The sequence below is a fragment of the Magnolia sinica genome, chromosome 6 (genome assembly GCF_029962835.1).
Source record: "Magnolia sinica isolate HGM2019 chromosome 6, MsV1, whole genome shotgun sequence".
Lineage (NCBI taxonomy): Eukaryota > Viridiplantae > Streptophyta > Magnoliopsida > Magnoliales > Magnoliaceae > Magnolia > Magnolia sinica.
Window position 1 is genome coordinate 6,829,354 of NC_080578.1, and position 17,667 is coordinate 6,847,020.

The following is a 17,667-nucleotide window of genomic DNA, read 5'->3' on the forward strand; positions in this document are numbered from 1 at the left end:
GTGCTACCTTATGATTACATAACCATGGACCCTAGGAAGTTTTCAACAGTAGGGATCATTATCACGCTGCTTCCTGTGGTGCCGTCCACTTTAGTATCGGATCTGCCTATTTTTGGACTAACCCCTGAAATGATATGGAAAACTGGATGGAACTTCTCCACCATCCACTCGGACCCCGCTTCAGTGGATCCCTGGCTGTGGAGCCCACCTTGATGTATGTACCGTATATCCATGCCGTCCATCCGTTTCTTCAGTGAAAATTAGGGCTTGTACCCAAAAATTTAGAAGATCCAAGTCTAAGGTGAACCACACCACATGAATTAGTGATAATCGAACGCCCATTATCAAAAACTTCATAGGGCCCACCGTAATATCCAACCTTTTGATAAGGTCAAACAAATCTTGACGAAGGGAAAACACAGGTATCAGCTTGATCCAAAACTTTTGTCGCCCACAAAAAGTTTTTAATGGTCAATCACTACTGTTTCCCATGGTGTGATCCACGTAAGAGTTGGATCTGATGCATTTTTTATCTCATCTCCCAAAATGAGGTAGGAAAACGGATAAACGGCACAGATATACAAGACATACATCAAGATAGCTCCACAATCAACAGTCAGGGATCGACCGACCTAGGGGGACCAAAGCTGCGTCCCGTGCACTGGGACACGTGACACGTCTCAGTCAGCAATTTCCATTTACGCCTGTGGATTCTAGACCATGCAAACCAAGTAGCTGATAGAAGGCAAGAGGAATGAGTAGCCCCACATGTGTAACCATGTATTTTATACATGTGTAGCCCACTTAATGATCATATCGGCAAGAGTCATTGCTCACACGTAACCATTTGTTTTATACATGTGTGGCCCACCTAATAATCATATTGGCTTGATTTCAACTCTTGAAAATTTACCACTAATCCTTTTCTTTTTGCACTAACCATGACTGGACATCTAGTGAGGTTTATCATGGACGGTCCATTTTCAAAATCACACCTATTAGGCAAGTCCTAACTATTATCCTTCTTCGCTTTCCGGCACTAAATGCCGATTTTGTTTTCTTTACCTTCGATGTGAAGGTGACCTTAAGACGGCTAGGATCATCTAATGTCTATGTATCATGGACCATCTGTCGTCCGCAGTAGGTGCAACCACGTGACCGATCCCAGATAATAAGTCTTTCTGCCACGTGTACGGTGGAGAGATGACTATATATCGTATTACGGGGCAGCGGATTGCGTCCTGCCCCTGGACGGACTGGGTCGAGCCAGGGACTCTGTGGACCCTACCGTGATGTATTGACGTATGGTTTTATCCACGCCGTCCATCCATTTCAACAGATCATTTTTAAGGCAGAAACCAGAAAGGAGGCAGATCCAAGGCTAACGCGGGCCACACCATTCGAAACAGTGGAGATATTTGTTTTTTCCTGCGACCTTAAGATTACGTAACCATGGCCCTAGGAAGTTTTCAACGGTAGGCATCGTTATCACCACTGCTTCCTCTGGTGCCGTCCACTTGATTATCGTATCTGCCTATTTTTGGACTAACGCTTTAAATAAAATGATATGGAAAAAATTGGATGGACGGCAAACCTATACATCACGGTGGGCCCCACAGAGCCCCTGTCTAGAGCGAATCCGTCCAGGCGGTGGCAGGACGCAATCCGCTTCGGAATGACCGGTTTTACCGGCTCTACCAAGACCTGCTACAAACTAGCCGTTGAAAGCAAGGCACTCTGCCGTATTGCTGCACGCGTTGTGATACCATTTGAGTGGACGCCACGCATCTAGAGGGGAAGCGGATTAGGTTCGACCCAGCCTCACTCAAGACAGTGGGGCCCATCTTGATGTATGTATTTTATATCCACGCTGTGCATTCGTTTTGCCCTGTCATTTTAGGGCATGAGCCCAAAAATGAAATAGATGCAAATCTCAGGTGGACCATATTATAGGCAACAGTGGTGATTGAATGCCCCAATATTAAAAGCTTCGTAGGGCCCTCCTTAATGTTTATTTTCCATCCAACCCCTTGATAAGGTCACACAAACATGGATTAAAGGAAAAAAAACAAATATCAGATTGATCCAAAACTATTATGGCCCACGAGAAGTTTTTAACTGTCAATCACGACTGTTTTCTGTAGTATGGTCCACCTGATATTTGGATCTGCTTCATTTTCGGGCTCGTTCCCTGCATGATCTGAAAAACGGATGGATGGTGTGGATATAGAATACATATAACAAGGTGGGCCCCACCCACCGTAAGGGCTGCACCGTCTTGGACGTGGCTTGCCTGCCAAACCCTTTCGCAACCGAAAGCTAGGTGGGCCCTACTGGGATGTTTGTGAGAAATCCCCCCCATCCATCTGTTTTTCCAGATCATGTTAACATGGGTCAAAATGTGGCAGATCTAAAACTCAAGTGGGACGCACGGCAGGAAAAAGTGGGTAAGGAGATGCCTACGGTTGAAACCTCCCTGGGTCCAGGGTGATGTTTATACTCCATCTATGCCATTCATAATGTCATTCTTACTGAGACGAACTGAAAACATAAAATTATTAGCCTGATTCATAACTTCTGTTGCCCCATGCGCGTTTCAACTTTGGCCGTTCAATACTCACTTTTCCCGTCGCATGGCCCACTTGAATTCTGGATCCGCCCAAACATGATCTGAAAAAAAAAAAAAACAGACGGAGTGGATTTCTCACAAGCACCACGGTGGGCCCCACCTAGCTTCCGTCGCAAGAAACTCCTTGCCCAATGAACCTGCGTCCATTCAGGTGTGGCATCAGGCCTAATTGGGCCGGCTCTTCAGTTGCTAACTTTTGAATCGGCCCTGATTCTTTTAATCCGGGGTCGGGCCAGGCCGCAGTAGCAAACCTGATATGGGTCTGTTTTGTTTTGTTGATTAGTTCAAAAATCAGGGTAGCTCCTAAGTGTTAGGCCCAGACCCATCCTGTAATAGCGGGTTGGGCTCAAAACCCAGGGAGCCAGCTGGGCTTTTTGCCACGGATTGATGACTGAGACGAGTCAACTTGGTCACTTGGACTCGGTGGGAAACGATCTGGTTTGACCCAGTGACTCGGGCGAGTCGTGACTCGTGACTCAACTCGGACTCTAATGAGTCGGGACGAGTCCCTAGTACTAGTCAGTGCCCGAGCACTGAAGCATCTTGCTCGCAACAAAGAAGGCAAAAGATACAGAATGTATGGGAGCGTTTCTATTGCGTGGATGGTGCTGCACAGCTCCATGACATGAAAACCATGAGTTTTGCTGATTCCACAAGTGTGCACACCCACAAATATGAAACACGTGTGAGATCCAGGCTTTCCATATGGTAGGACATACTGCTTAGATTTTCTGCCTAAAACATCAGAGAATTTCACTGCTCAGGTGGGCCACAATGTACAAAGTAAATTTATGGTTGATCTTTTTTTCTAGCCATTCATTTGTTTTTATATGCTGTGGCCGGTCTAAGGTGTGAAATTGCATGTTATTTATGCCAGAAGATCTAAATGGTGTAGATCAGCTGATCGAAAGCTCAGATCTAAATGGGTGTAAATGTGACACGTGTGAACATTTGGATGTGTACGGCTCCCACGTGTGTGGAATTACAAAATCTCTGGGAACTATGATACAACAGTTTGATGATTTCTCAGCTCCACCATGGATGGAGCACACCCGAAAAATCTCCTCGATGGGGCAATCCTGACCTTCCAAATTTCAGCTTACAAATAGACAGTTAAAAAGAGAAATACTGCAAAATAGTCCACATTCAACTGGAAAAATGGTCGGAGATGGTCCACCAACTAATGGTGAATAGAGGTTTTCACATTAAAAATCATCAAATGGGTAGTTAGCAAGATGGAAGAACAACTAACACATAAAACCACCGTCAAACAAGATCAACAAATCGAGACTGGTCTGGAAAATTGGAGCCGCTATACTTGACAGATGCAACTAAGCAGTGATATAATTGCAGAAGAATTTTAAGCCAAAGGACTACCAATGACATGAATCGATGTAAAGGTAGAAATCAAACAATACTACAATAAAGCTTTTGACAAAATAACTAGGCAATAAACATACACAATGATTGATAAATGCAGTGATTAAGGTCATGAAAACTACATGTTTTCACGTCGAAAGTTTCATATTACAAGCCCAACTACATTGACTAGGAAGCTCTAAGATTTCTACATCTTTTCACAATCTTTTTTCATTTTCCATTTGAGATGGACGGTGTAAAGTTCATAGGTTGTAGGTGAATCGTTTGTCTTACTTTCACATGCCTTGAATTCAACACTCAGAGATAGGAAACGCGGAGCCGATTTTGTCTCTACCCATACGATAGCATTTGATGTTGACGGGATACGGACCAAGCTGAATGTGGTTGTCTTCTTCACCCACGTAGAAGCAGAGGGTGTAGAGCGCGATTTCAAACTCAGGGCTGACTCCTACCAATGTGCTGGAGAGGGATTTGAGAACGCCATTCCATTCAAACTGAATGGTGAGCAACTGAGTTTCGGAGTCTGGCTGCAATTGTCCATACAGGTAAATTACAAGAAGAGTAAGGATAGAGAGACAACATACGGGCCACCGTGGTATGTAATGTGAGGTAAGTAGTGGACATGTGTATGCATACATGAACCAGAGAGATAACGTGCAGCTCACCATTACATAAACAAATATATGTGTGTATGTATGCATATTCTGATTGAAGAGGTGACTCTGAACGTGCTTGCCTCGTGCACACACGTGTGAAATCAGGGATATGTACCAGCTGGGGCTCCACATGAATATGCACTATCCCCGAACGCCATGCTGGTTCGTGCATCAGGTGAGACATGCATGTAAATTGAAAATAGGCCGTTAGAGATTTGATCTCTGACTGTTCACTTATTCATACAATTTGGATGACCTGATTAGTGGACTGGACTCATCTTTGGGCCATGGAATTTTCACGATTGGGCCATCTAATAATTGGATACGGTCCTTGTTAGAGTGGAAAGGTGGAATAGGATTCATGTACCTGACCCCAATTAGTTGAGTAAGGCTTAGATGATGATGATGATGATGGTGACAACGACGATGACAACAACAACAATGATGATGATGACAGCGACAAAGATGACAATGATGATGATGGCCCCATCTAATAAGTAACCCGGATCATGCACATATTCCCTGCTGGCATGTGTGCCGCATTCATGTCTTCAAACTCTCCCTGTGCAAATTGCCATGGAAATCCTCTTTGAGCATATTGGCAGAAGACACCTGAGCGCCCACTACACCCAACGGGCTCATTGTGCTGAAATCAAGAGGGATAAATCTCTCCCAATTCTCATGAAATTAACTCTAAAACTGCTCTCATATGAGCAACTTCCTGGGTGAGGGCTCAAGAAGAAAGAAAGGGCTAGGCACCCTTCCCCACCAGCATAAGCACGCAGTATCTACTTTAGGACAATTGAAATTCCAAGAAAGGAATTTCAGCAAATGATGATGCTGGCTTTCAAAATGAAACGGAAAAGAGAGTTCGAGAGAGAGAATGGATTTGAATGCAGCAGATTGGGAAGCCGTAGCATACTCTGACTGCTAGAGGGTTTTTTATTATTATTTATTTTTTATCTTCAATTTGAGTTGAATTTGAATTTTAGCAGAATCTCCTTTCTCCTTTCTTTTATGTCAAGAAATCTTCAAGGACGGTCTTGACTTGAGTTAGATCTTGAAGAACGAGTTAACCCTTCACCTGGGGATATCAGAGACTACATTCAACATTTTAAAGAGTAGAGCTCTACGCCTTAGCCACTACAGGGAACAGATTCTCAAGCTCTTGATCTCCAAAACCATATTCACCTTCTTCTCCATTTTCCAGAGTGTTCTCTCTTAAGTTTTGCAGGAATTTCTCTGAGTGTTAGAAGAGGAAGGCTATAAAACTAGCGAGTTTGAATTGTCAAGGAGCAAGATCGTTCTCTTGGTGAGGAAGGTCTCCCATTTATAGAGAGTTTGGGGGTAGATTGCAATTTAGTGACAGTGAATTCATGGATGCTTGACAAGTAGCATGAGATGGAATGTTGTTTTGAAGGTTTAGGGGTAAATTGAGGAGGTTTCAAGGGTAATTGAGATGGAGAGAATGTACTAGAGGTTTCTAGAGAGATTTGAATCTGAATGGTGAGATTTATTTGATCGTTATTCTATTTTTGATATGCACAATGGGCTTGAACGCAAAAGGGCAAGGGGGAGGACTAAAAGGACTTGGGTGGAAGTAGTAAGAAAAGTCTTGATGGTCTAACTGGAGTTATGGCCCTTGAATGATAGAGTGGAATGGTGGAACATGAATCATGTAGCCAACCCATTTAGTTGGGATAAGGCTTAGATGATGATGATGACACTTGGCTCAAACTCAAGACCTCAATGCTAAAACACACCCTCTCTAACATTGAGCTGTGGGTTCGAACTTCGAACCCATTTTTTCTCACACTAACTCCAGAGTATCGAGGGAAAATGCTCCTTTTTAAACAAACCACCAAATGCCACCCGTGAACAATGATGTATATGCTATCACATGTGAACCATACAGAAACGATCAAAATTCAAATTACTTACAGTTTGCCCACGCCTTCTGGGGAAAATATAACCCTGATAGTCAACCCTCCCTTTTGTTTCTTCTAGGTAAAACTGCAAAAGAAAAGCCAATGAGTAGATTATAAGATCACTGCCTAAACAACAAACAGAAAGTGTTGTTCTGATTTGGACTTCTTTTTATGGATGTTCCCATTCAGACTTGGATTTCTCAAACCCAGTAACTACAGAGGATCTAAGTTATTTCCAAATGGAAGTCACAACCAACGAATGATGACATTTCTATGACAAGAAGGAAACATAAAGACAATTCGACCATTTCAAGTAATAAAGACTTGAACCTGAATCCAATTGTGGAAGCCAGAAACTTCATGCTCCCCACGCTGCTTGATTTCTCCAACAAAAACATGTTCAAATGCGGAAGAGCAACTGGACGTACCACCTCTGCTATAGAGATCAAACCAGAGATCCATCATCATTCTCTTAAAATCTTCATACTGTCTAGACACCATCCCCTTGGCAACAAGGTACTTGTGAAGATATTTGATCGGCGCGGTCCTACTGATCTCCTCCATGAATGCAGCTTGCTCTTGCTTCTCTTCAGAAGTAACGACTTCTTTACACCCTTCATTTGGGTTGTAATTATCTAAGAGAGAACAGAAACGGGAATAAGTGGGCCGATTGAATATGTCTTCGCTCAGCCATGAGAATAGGCGTCCCTGTGCCATATCTTCCTTTTGGTAAGCCTTTTTCCCTTCTCCGCAATCGATCTCATAGTCTTTTCCAGGCACCAAACGGTTTGAATCGAGTTCCCAAAGCTTTTCGCAAGCTTTTGAAAGATCGGCAAGTTCCTCTTCTGAGGGTTCTATGTTAGCACCATAATCAACCTCAGTAGAGTATTCCTGTTCGCTAGGTGGCTGCTTATATCCATGCCAATGGCCCATTGACGCCTAACAAAATATGTCATCCTCTTGAGTATTATTCAACTGAAGAAAAACTAAATCAATGTGATTGTACAAGATCATAGAAAAATAAATGGGGAACATCAGAACTCTGAGGAACAAAAGATGCTTCATTTGATTGACTGATATATTGAGCTACTAGAGTGTGTAAGCATATCCATATTCTAGTTAGCAAAATGATATATGACAAAAATAAATAAAATACAGGAAATGTTTGCATGTAATTCGGTTTCGATCATTAAAGACACTCAAAATTTTTTATCAAAGAAACAGAAATGCCAAAAAATTGGAGCATGAAAAGTTCAGGTTTAATACTGTTTCAACGAAGAAAGAAGAAGAAGAAGAAGAAGCTATATTGTATACAAATAAAGATTAAAATATGCAGCTTCAATTAAAAGGAATAGAATTTCTATATAGATGAGTAATAATGTGTATAGGTAATCAAATAGTGGGTTAATATAATTCCTTGCCTCTCCCAGATCCTTTCTTTTCAAAGTGATCCTTTACATAAATCGATCCGTCTTTACTAAATTCACCTTCTACTTAATTCTATCAATGGATCATGACCACTAATTTATGTTTTTTAATTTCCCTCAAAAAAAATTAAAAAAATTTTGAATCAAAAGTGTTTTTCTTATTGATGTGTTTAATTTGGTTTGCCCAAAAAATGAGATTTTTTCCTATCTTCTCAAAATACATGGAGTTTGAAACATTAAAGCGATTACACAAATTTCTTTCCAAAAAATATGGAGTTTAAAAATGGCATTTTGCTAACTATGATCCATCCATATAGATGTAGACTACAGTATTTATTGCTATACTAAAGAAATTGTGGCAACTCATCTAACACATGCAGGACACATGTACTTCAACCCAAAGTCCAAATTGTCAGCTCCATTCTAAATGGAGCATGGACAGAAAATCACAGTGACTGAACAATCCTAACTAACCTATTAGTGGTCATCAAGTGGAGGGTTATAGAGAAATGATCAACACACTGAATTGATAGTCAAGATTGTCCAATTCCAATTACTGTGAGTTTCATAATTTGGGGGGCAAGCATATCATAATCTAGCTGTCTACAAATAACTGATAAAGAACCAAAACCCACAAGTTGATGACATGAAAGTAACTAGGGAAATGATACAGCTCAAAATTCTTATAGATAAGTTAACAATCACTCCATCATGTGTGCGTGAAGCATGGCATGCATGTACAAGATCCGGACCCTTCAAACAACAAGCCTTACTGTGTATGTGCTATACGCCTAAAATATTTTGTCAATTGAGTGTCAGCTGTTGGTTTTGAATATTTTGTTACCATCCATTTCTAATCAGCAAAGACTTTCAATAGGGGCAAGGATCACCCAACCAATGCAACTTTCAAGGTGTGGACCATCCACGGTACAACTTAAGAATGAACAGTCTGAGTCCTCTGTATGTGTTCCACATGTAACTAACTTGGATATCAGTGATTTAAATATCAATAGTGATGGTGCCAATACAATCAATATTGCACGGGGCCCCAATACAATATGCAGGGGGAGTTATCAAATTCCCTTGTATCACACAAAATATCGCAGTGTATTGCTGATATATTGGGATATATCGATACATTGCAATATTTTGGCAAAATTCATAAAGTCCCTTGCATCGTCAATACATGTGATACATTCCCCCCTGGAGATTGAAAAAATTGCAGCAAACCCCCACAAAACTCCTTTTTCTCCCAAATTTGTTTGGGGAATCTGCTTTCATACTTGCATTGCATGATTTATGAATTATATGAACTCAATTTTTATATAATTGAATCACTTTTTGTCAAACCATGTATATTTTGGGACCCTGTAGAAAGGAAACTTATTGTGCGCACTTGTTTTTTGTGACCTTTTGAGTTCTAAGTGTGTAGTCATGTCTCTTTCAACATATCCTGGAGTTTCATTAAAAAGTTATCATTTTCCTAACGTTTCGCTCAAACAACGATGTATCCCCAATACGTGCAATATTTCCTGTGCAATACATGTATGTTTCTGTATCCGAGGATGTGATTCGTGCATGGATACCAATATTTAAATTAATGGATATAATTGCTAGAACTGAATACTTTTCTTAATAACTAATACAAAGACGTAACATGGTACTTAGGAAAATGTTGATTCGACCTCACAGTTGAATATTACTGCACTACAAAACGTAGAAACACAAACTACCCGTGCCTATTAAAAATACTTCCAGAATAAACCTACTCTTCCCATTTAATCTGGTTATATTGAGTCTGCAAAGCGACTTCTCACAGAAACACTACTCCTCTTGATATTCAATTGGCTCGGTCGAGTCCCAAGTTGACTTTGAGTTTTAGAAGTCTGCTTCAAAACACAAAGGCAGATCGTGCAACTAGGCAAGTTGGTAGTTTGAAGATTTTGGCCTTAGGAATCAGGGTCCCTGGTTATAGCTTTAACATAAAGGGTTATCTTGAACGCACTATCCAATTGAAATTATTAGTCGAACAGCATGGAAATAATAGAACGGTGTTTTCCTTAGTGCTCTGGGTTCCAAATTGGATCGATGTGAACTTCAAGTTTAAGTTGGAGATAAACACAGCATAAATTAAATAATTTATATTTGACGGCTACTACGAAACATCAATCACTTTTGCCATTTCATCTTCATTACACTGAATGCTTGTTATTCAATTCAGTTGTGCATCAAAACAGCGCCTAAGCATTGATTTGGCTTCTCTAGAAAAAGACAACAATTGAATTGGAGAATTACCACATGCGGCCGCCTTGCAGGCCTGCTTCCAATAGTCTCCCAACCCTCATCATTTCTTCCAGCACCTTCTTCCTACACACACACACACACAAAATAAAATAATAAAAATAAAAAGCAATTTAGCAACCCTTTTTTTAAAAAAGAAATACACCCCTTTTTTCTACTTTTTGGTTGTTCTATGTATAGGGCTACCATGAAACATCAATCACTTTTGCTATTCAATTCACTTGTGCATCCAAACAGGCCTAAACATTGATTCCCCATTGATTTCACTTCACTAAAAAAAGACAACTAATTCGAGAATTACCACATGGGGCCTCCTTGGAGGCCTATTTCCAACAGTCTCCCAACCCTGGTTATTTCTTCCGACGTCTTCCTCCCATACAAAAAAGAAAAAAAAGAAAAAAAAGAGGAGCATTTTAGCAACCCTTTTTTTAAAAAAGAAATGAACCCACTTTTCTACTTTTTGGTAGTACTATGTATAGGGCAGTGTTTCAAATAGCGCTCGTAGCATTATGCCTATAAATGGTCGGGTTTGGGGTGGGTTTAGCCAAAACTAGACCCGCCCATTTACTAAATGGGTTTGGGTCCAAATTTTGGACCTAAACCCCTTTACTAAATGGGTGGGTCTAGGTCGGGTTTGAATCAACCCCATTAGACCCATTTATAAATGGGCCTGGGTCTGGTAGAGGGAGATCCACCCAGACCCATTTATAAATAGTTCGGGTCTAACACGTCTGGACTTCTCATGTTACTTGTCAAGGTATACAAGCATTTTTACCGAGTTTAAAATTGGTTCTGGACAGCTTTGGGTCTAGATGGGTCCCTTGCAAGATAGACCAGACCCACCCATTTACTAAATGGGTTCGGGTCGGGCCTACTATAAAGGAAACCAAATCCAGAGCCATTTAGCAACTTGGTCTGTTCTTGGACCCAGACTAGTACCATTTAACAAACGGGTCGAGTCTGGGTCGGGTCTAAATGGGTTGGATATGGGTACCCCATCGGGTTTGCTAACCCATTTACAACCCTACGTAGCATAGCGTAGCCGTAGCTGTAGCACTAGATAGCGTAGCTAAATAGCATCAATCCCCTGTAGCATACACTACAAGGGTCGTAACATACAGTATAGCTACGTAGTGTGCAGTGAACGCTACAAAGTGTTTTTTTTTTTTTTTTTAAGTTTTGTTTGTTAAAACTCACGTTATGAAAAACTAACGTAAAGTTAAAATCAAACCTTTCTTGGTTTACTTTCACTTAAAATGGTGGTGATCCTTTGTTAAAGTTGGTGTGAAACTCACACACTAGAAGAACTTTTCAAGCTAAACTTAAAAGAAAAAGGGTTTCGAAAGAGGGTTTTTGAAAAACCCCTTTTTGTCTTGATGACATATGTTTTATACCTAATACTTTTAACCTGTGGGATTTGTATTTTTTTTTTTCCATACTTGTGAGTTGTGACTTGTGGTTTCAATTAGACATTATTAATTAAAGTTGTTTGCTTCAAATGTTGTTGATGTGATAATTTTTTGAGTTGGTTTATAACTTTATGTGTGGATTGGTTTTTTTTTTTTTTGGAAGGCAACGATAATATATTAAAAGGAGAGAAGGTACAAAAAAACAGAACAGCAGAACAGAACTGAGAAAAACAGAAAAGGGCTTCGCTGAGGTAGCGGAAACCATTAAACAGCAAGAAAAGAAAAATCAACTTCCCTTAATGTATATGTGTAAGTGGCCCATTCGATCACCAGGGTTTTAGCTTTGGAAGTTACAGCCTCGGCAGAGGAAGAGCGATTTCTAAGGCACCTATCGTTTCTTTCAACCCACACAGACCACCAAATAGCGAGAATAACCATTCTCCATATCTGTGTCTTCTTTTTCCCAAATCTGATGCCAAGCCAGTAAGCCACGCTTTGAGAAAGAGGTCCACTGAGCCTGATATGCACCAGTTGATATGGAACCAACTAGCAAAATCAGCCCAAACATGAGAAATAAAGGGGCAATGAAGCAGTAAGTGATCGACCGATTCCGCATTCTTCATACAACAAAGGCAAATATTGAGAAGAACCATCCCTCTTTTCCCCAGGTTATCGATAGTCAGAATCTTCTTGTTAGCAACCAACCAAGCGAAAGCCACTATCTTAGGAGGGGCCGAATAAAACCAGACATGAGCAGAGGAAAGATCAGTGGTGGAATTCTGAGAGGGGAGAAGCTGATTATGGAAGGATTTAACTGTGAAGATAGAAGACTTCTCCAGTCTCCAAACAATTCTGTCAGCAGTCTCGTGGTTAGGATTGGATTTGTAGATGCAATCCAGCAGATTCATGAGCTCGGGAATCTCCCAATCTTCAAGGTTTCTTCTGCAACATAAATTCCATTCCGTCTTGCCATCTTTGGTCGATTGGTAGAATAACAGTCAGCGACGTGAATGTCTTGATTGGGAGCCAACCGAATGTCTTGAATGGCAATGTGTGGATTGGTTTATGATAAATGACAATTAATAACTTGTTTGAACATGCTTGTACTTGAAAAAAATGAATCATCTTTTAGGCATTTTTATATTTTTTTGCTTTTTCCTTACTATTTATCATATGTTTCTATTTTTAAATATAAAAAAATACAATGTATAGAGGGTCGAATGCTACACAACATACTATCGCTGTTTAAAACACTAGTATAGGGCTACCACGAAACACCAATCACTTTTGTTATTCAAATCACTTGTGCATCCAAATAGGCCTAAACATTGATTCCCCATTGATTTCAATTCACTAAAATGAGACAGTAACTGATTCGAGAATTACCACATGGGGCCTCCTCGAAGGCCTATTTCTGTCAGTCTCCCAACCCTGGTTATTTCTTCCGGTGTCTTCCTCCTATAACCCAAAAAAAAAAAAAGAAGCATTTTAGCAACCCTCTTTTAGAAATACTCCCCTTTTTCTACTTTTTTGGTAGTACTATGTATAGGGCTACCATGAAAGATCAAGCACTTTTGCCATTCAATTCACTTGTGCATCCAAACAGGCCTAAACAGCAATTCCCCATTGATTTCAATTCACTAAAAACAATAAATAAACAGACAGCAACTGATTTCGAGAATTACCACATGGGGCTTCCTCGGAGGCTGATTTCCGACAGTTTCCCAATCCTGGTTATTTCTTCCCGCATCTTCCTCCTATACCCCCGAATTTATTTTTATTTATTAAAAAAAAAACTTTTTTAGTTTTCCAACCATTCATTACTGGGGACGTTAGCAACATCCTCAAACCTTTTAAATGGCACAAAGGGTGATCTATCATCCATCCAAACCGTTTATTCATTCATTCATCTAGGAGCCAGCCATGGTGCAAACATCATGCCAATCAGGTGATCCTAAGCTTATGATCAATAGCATGAAAATGGACATAGTCAAGATTGATTGAAGAAGCAAAATAGGTCCAATTATCATCTTGAAACATCTAGTAGATAGATCCCACTTCGTAATTCTTATGACTCTGAAGTAACACTTTGATTCAATGATTCTAACCACAGATATAACAAATTAGACCCATTCAAAGGGTTAGGATCATCCAATTGGTGATTCCCGCACCATCGCTTGAACGGTTCAGATCGACAACGGTTCAAAGCTTTGGGGACGTTAGACCAAAAAAAAAAAAAAAAAACCTCTATGACTTTTTTATACACACAGGCTCCTTTTTTCTGATATGGTAATAATATGTATGATTGCATTACCCAAAAACAGAAAAGGGGGTGTGCATATCAAAGAGAGGGGTGTAACAGTAAAAAAGATCACATGAAAATGAGAAAAGCTAGCAGCAGAGGAGACCTCTCTGTTCCAAGGGTTACGGTTGTAATCGTGCGCACCACCTTCTTCTTCCTGCTTCTCCTCCCCCGATACTACCTACATTTCCACAGTAGCTCTTCAGATCATGTACAGATAGAGACAGAGAGAGAGAGAGAGAGAGAGAGAGAGGATGCTAACCTGCGCCCAGGTAGATCTGGAGCGTTCATCTAGAGAGGGAGAGTCGTTGTTGTGGGTGTGTTGGTGGCGTCTGTCGTCGTCATCGTGATCGTTGTTGCCGAGGGCCACGTCTATCAAGCCCTTTATCAGACCTTCCATTTCTCTTCTTCTTTTCTTAATAAACGAGAGATGGGATCTGAGTAGGAGAGGAAGAGATTGGGGGAGGGGGCTTTAGATATACACTGTTGAATTAAAAAGTCAGTTTGGATAAATGCATTAGTTGGGCGGGTACTTCTTTTTTCTGGTACTCATCGGGAGCATCTTAAATTTTTACCCTGATTGGCTTGGGGAAGAACATGCATGAAATCCACCCCGTTCATCAGGTGCGCAGCCAAATGTTCACGGTGGATTCAAACTTTGGAAAGGTCCAGCTCATATGATAGCGTGAAATTATGCATAAAACCACTATAATGGGCTGACTTTTTGGTGGTCCGTTCATCCTGGTTGGGATCGTCAGATGAACGGATAAGATAACGTATTAACATTACGGTGGACCCCACAATGGTGGGCATCCCCGTTACAACTGTTCCATATGTTGTGGCCTACCTGAGATTTGGGTCGGCATGATTTTTAAAATCATGTATCAATATTAGGTGGCACAGCTAATGGACGTATTGGATCAAATGTAATTAAAGTTGTTACTCCAAGTTAGCACAAGTCATCCACCCTGCGTCAACGCGAGCTACGCTCTCTCCTTTTTTTTTTTTCAACGTTCAGTCGTATTCGGAGACGGAGACATTAGACGCGGATTGCATGCGGACCCTTGCCAGTGCCGACGTTGCTACTGGTCGGTGCTATGTGGGCCCACCATGATGTGTTTGTTTTATCCACGCCGTCCATTTATTTTTTTCAGATCATTGTAGGGCATGAGCCCAAAAATGAGAAAGATCTAAATCTTAGGTGGCTACACTATAGGAAAACAGTAGTAAAAGAACGCCCACCGTTAAGAACTTCCTATGGCCCATGGTGATGTTTATTTTTCATCCATCCTGTTTATAGGGTCACGCAGACGTGGATGAAGGGAAAACACAAATACCAGCTTGAAATAAACCTTTTGTGTTCAAAAATATTTTAATTGTGAGCGTTCAATCATCACCGTTCTTGTGGTGTGGTCAACCTGAGATTGGATCTGCCTTATTTTTGGGCCGTTATTAAAAAAGTAAGCTGTAAAAATGAATGGACGGCGTGGATTCATGGTGGGGCCCACGATGCACCGCAATAGGAACGTCCGTACAGACCAGGTCAGTATGCAATCCGCGACCCGAGAGATTGGATTAGATAGTACAAGGGAATCAAATCAGAGAATTTGAGTGATCCTAATAACCTGGTTAATCTTACATCGATTTGAACCGTTTGATCAGTTTTTTGTGGTATCAACCGTTCCTCTACATTGTGGGACCCATCTCTTCTCTCCACCGGTTATGATCACCTATAAAAAGAGAGTGGGAGATCCCTGGGATTACTATATTTTAGTGCACCCGAGGCGTACGAGTAAAAGAAGCACGAGACTCCTGCCGACAGAATCGGACGGAGATGCATACGGCAGAGCGTGTGATGCAGGAGACAAAAACGATAACGCTGGCATGACTACGCGGAAGCATCCAGGGGCATGCATACCGGTTATGTGGGGCAACTGCATGAGATCAACACCGTCCATCAGATGGGCCACCTAGTGTTTTGTTTTTCAACCGAAAATCACACTGATCCAAAATTCAATTGGGCCTCAACATAGTAAAAGGTGTAAAATTATGTCTAATTTCAAAGGATCCTTTAAAAAAATTAAAATAAAAAAGAACGAGCTGGATGACATATATAAACCACGGTGGACCTCACACAAGTCTCAAGTGAACCACAACAAGGGGAAAAGTGGGGATTCGATCCTTAGTCTTGCTCTGACGGTAGACTCTCGGTAGCTTCAACACCAAGTCAAGGGTCGAGTATCCATAGGTGGTGAAATCCCATTCCCATGTGAAAGTGGGGATTGATTGAACATCAAACTGTTTTTTATATTTTTCGATCTTCCGGTGGATCTCATGAAGGTTTCAGCAGTGCATGTATTATGTATCTATACTGTCCATCTGTTTCTCCATATCATTTTAGTAGATACCATTATTGGGCGGACCTTATAATAGGAAATATTGGTGATTGAACACCCTACCATTAAAAACTTATCAGGGCACACCTTAATGTTTCTGTAGTGTTTAGTTTTCATCCAATATGTTGATAAGGTCAAATAAGCCTGGAAGAAAGGAAATAACAAATATTAGCTTGATCCATAACTTTCGCAGTCCATTAATGGTCAATCACCACTGTTTCCTATGGTATGGTCCACCTGATAATTGTATCTGCTTCATTTGTGGGGCAATGCCCTAAAATAATCTTCAGAAATGGATGGACAGTATGGATACAAAATACATACATCAAGGTGGGCCCAATGGGATGGGTCTCACTGTCTTGGTTGAGTCCTGCGTCTCACCTAATCCTCTCCCTGCTTTCTGGGCTTCCAATAGCCGGCCTCGGACTGAAATATTGGTTAAGTGCGCCGCACTCGGCCAAAAATTTAAGCCTTTATAAACTGTGCCGAGCTCAGGCTATGTTTAAAAGATTGACTGTCGACAGCGCCATTTAAGGTTTCAAGTGCTTTTTTAGTCATATATCATGCATGGTGGGGCCCACTTAATAGACAGTCCATATCTTGCACAAAAGCGGGTGTCTTGGGCTCAGGCCATATATAATTAGCACAGGCCAGCTCGGCCTAGGATTTACATTGTGGATCCCACCTGGCTCCTTGACAGCCCTAGTTGCTTTGCCTTGCCATTCCATTAGAGGCGGGCACAGGATGGCTTGATCCAGGTAACTCAACTTGTCCGATTTGTTTGGATCCGACTCGACCCAAACCAAATGGATAAGTCGGTTTAAACCAAGTAGACTTCGCTCAATCCGAACTCAAACCAAGTAGAGTTCAATTTACCTAGTAACTCGACCCAAAACTTGATACGGTTAGACCTGACTCTCTAACCCTACCCGCCGCACCCTACCCCGACCCAATACCAAAATCTCTCTCCCTCCTTCATCCTCCTCATCTTCTAAGCCCGGCCTCTCTCTCTCTCCCTCTCTCATCCTCCTCATCTTCCAAGCTCAGCAACTACACACCACCATCACCCTCCTCCTCTCTCAATCTCTTCCTCTCTCATCTCTCAATCCTACTTGAGGCCAACTCGACCCGGCTCGGTACTTCTGACCGTATCAGACTTGGTCTGAATCAGTCCAGGCCAGACCGGATTCAGATTGAGTAAGGCATGCTGGACTCAGTATAGAGTCGAATGGAGTTAAG

At 41.3% G+C, this 17,667-nt stretch overlaps 1 protein-coding gene across 4 annotated transcripts; it reads right to left on the reverse strand.

The window, feature by feature from the left end:
- Nucleotides 1–4,024: 4,024 nt before the first annotated feature.
- On the reverse strand, nucleotides 4,025–14,519 carry LOC131248106 (uncharacterized). 4 transcript variants are annotated; one of them, XM_058248158.1, is made up of 9 exons: nucleotides 14,295–14,518; nucleotides 14,139–14,213; nucleotides 13,416–13,487; nucleotides 13,116–13,188; nucleotides 10,623–10,693; nucleotides 10,316–10,387; nucleotides 6,924–7,532; nucleotides 6,607–6,678; nucleotides 4,025–4,536 (listed from the first exon to the last, which is right to left on the reverse strand). In XM_058248158.1, exons 1-9 carry the CDS (start codon nucleotides 14,430–14,432, stop codon nucleotides 4,300–4,302), a joined length of 1,419 nt encoding a protein of 472 aa, XP_058104141.1. In that variant the 5' UTR covers nucleotides 14,433–14,518; the 3' UTR covers nucleotides 4,025–4,299. The 4 variants fall into 4 exon arrangements, with proteins under 4 accessions (XP_058104141.1, XP_058104143.1, XP_058104142.1 ...); XM_058248160.1 differs by lacking the exon at nucleotides 10,623–10,693 and having other exon boundaries at nucleotides 13,117–13,188; nucleotides 14,295–14,519; XM_058248159.1 differs by lacking the exon at nucleotides 13,416–13,487.
- Between the last annotated feature and the right edge of the window lie 3,148 nt (nucleotides 14,520–17,667).

Coding starts and splice junctions, on each gene's coding strand:
- LOC131248106 (XM_058248158.1), bottom strand. CDS start 14,432: ATGGAAGGTCTGATAAAGGGCTTGATAGACGTGGCCCTCGGCAACAAC. Junction 10,388..10,622: donor CTCCAAGGAGGCCCCATGTG/GTAATTCTCGAA, acceptor GTGTGTGTGTAG/GAAGAAGGTGCTGGAAGAAA. Junction 6,679..6,923: donor GCTTCCACAATTGGATTCAG/GTTCAAGTCTTT, acceptor TTTCTTTTGCAG/TTTTACCTAGAAGAAACAAA.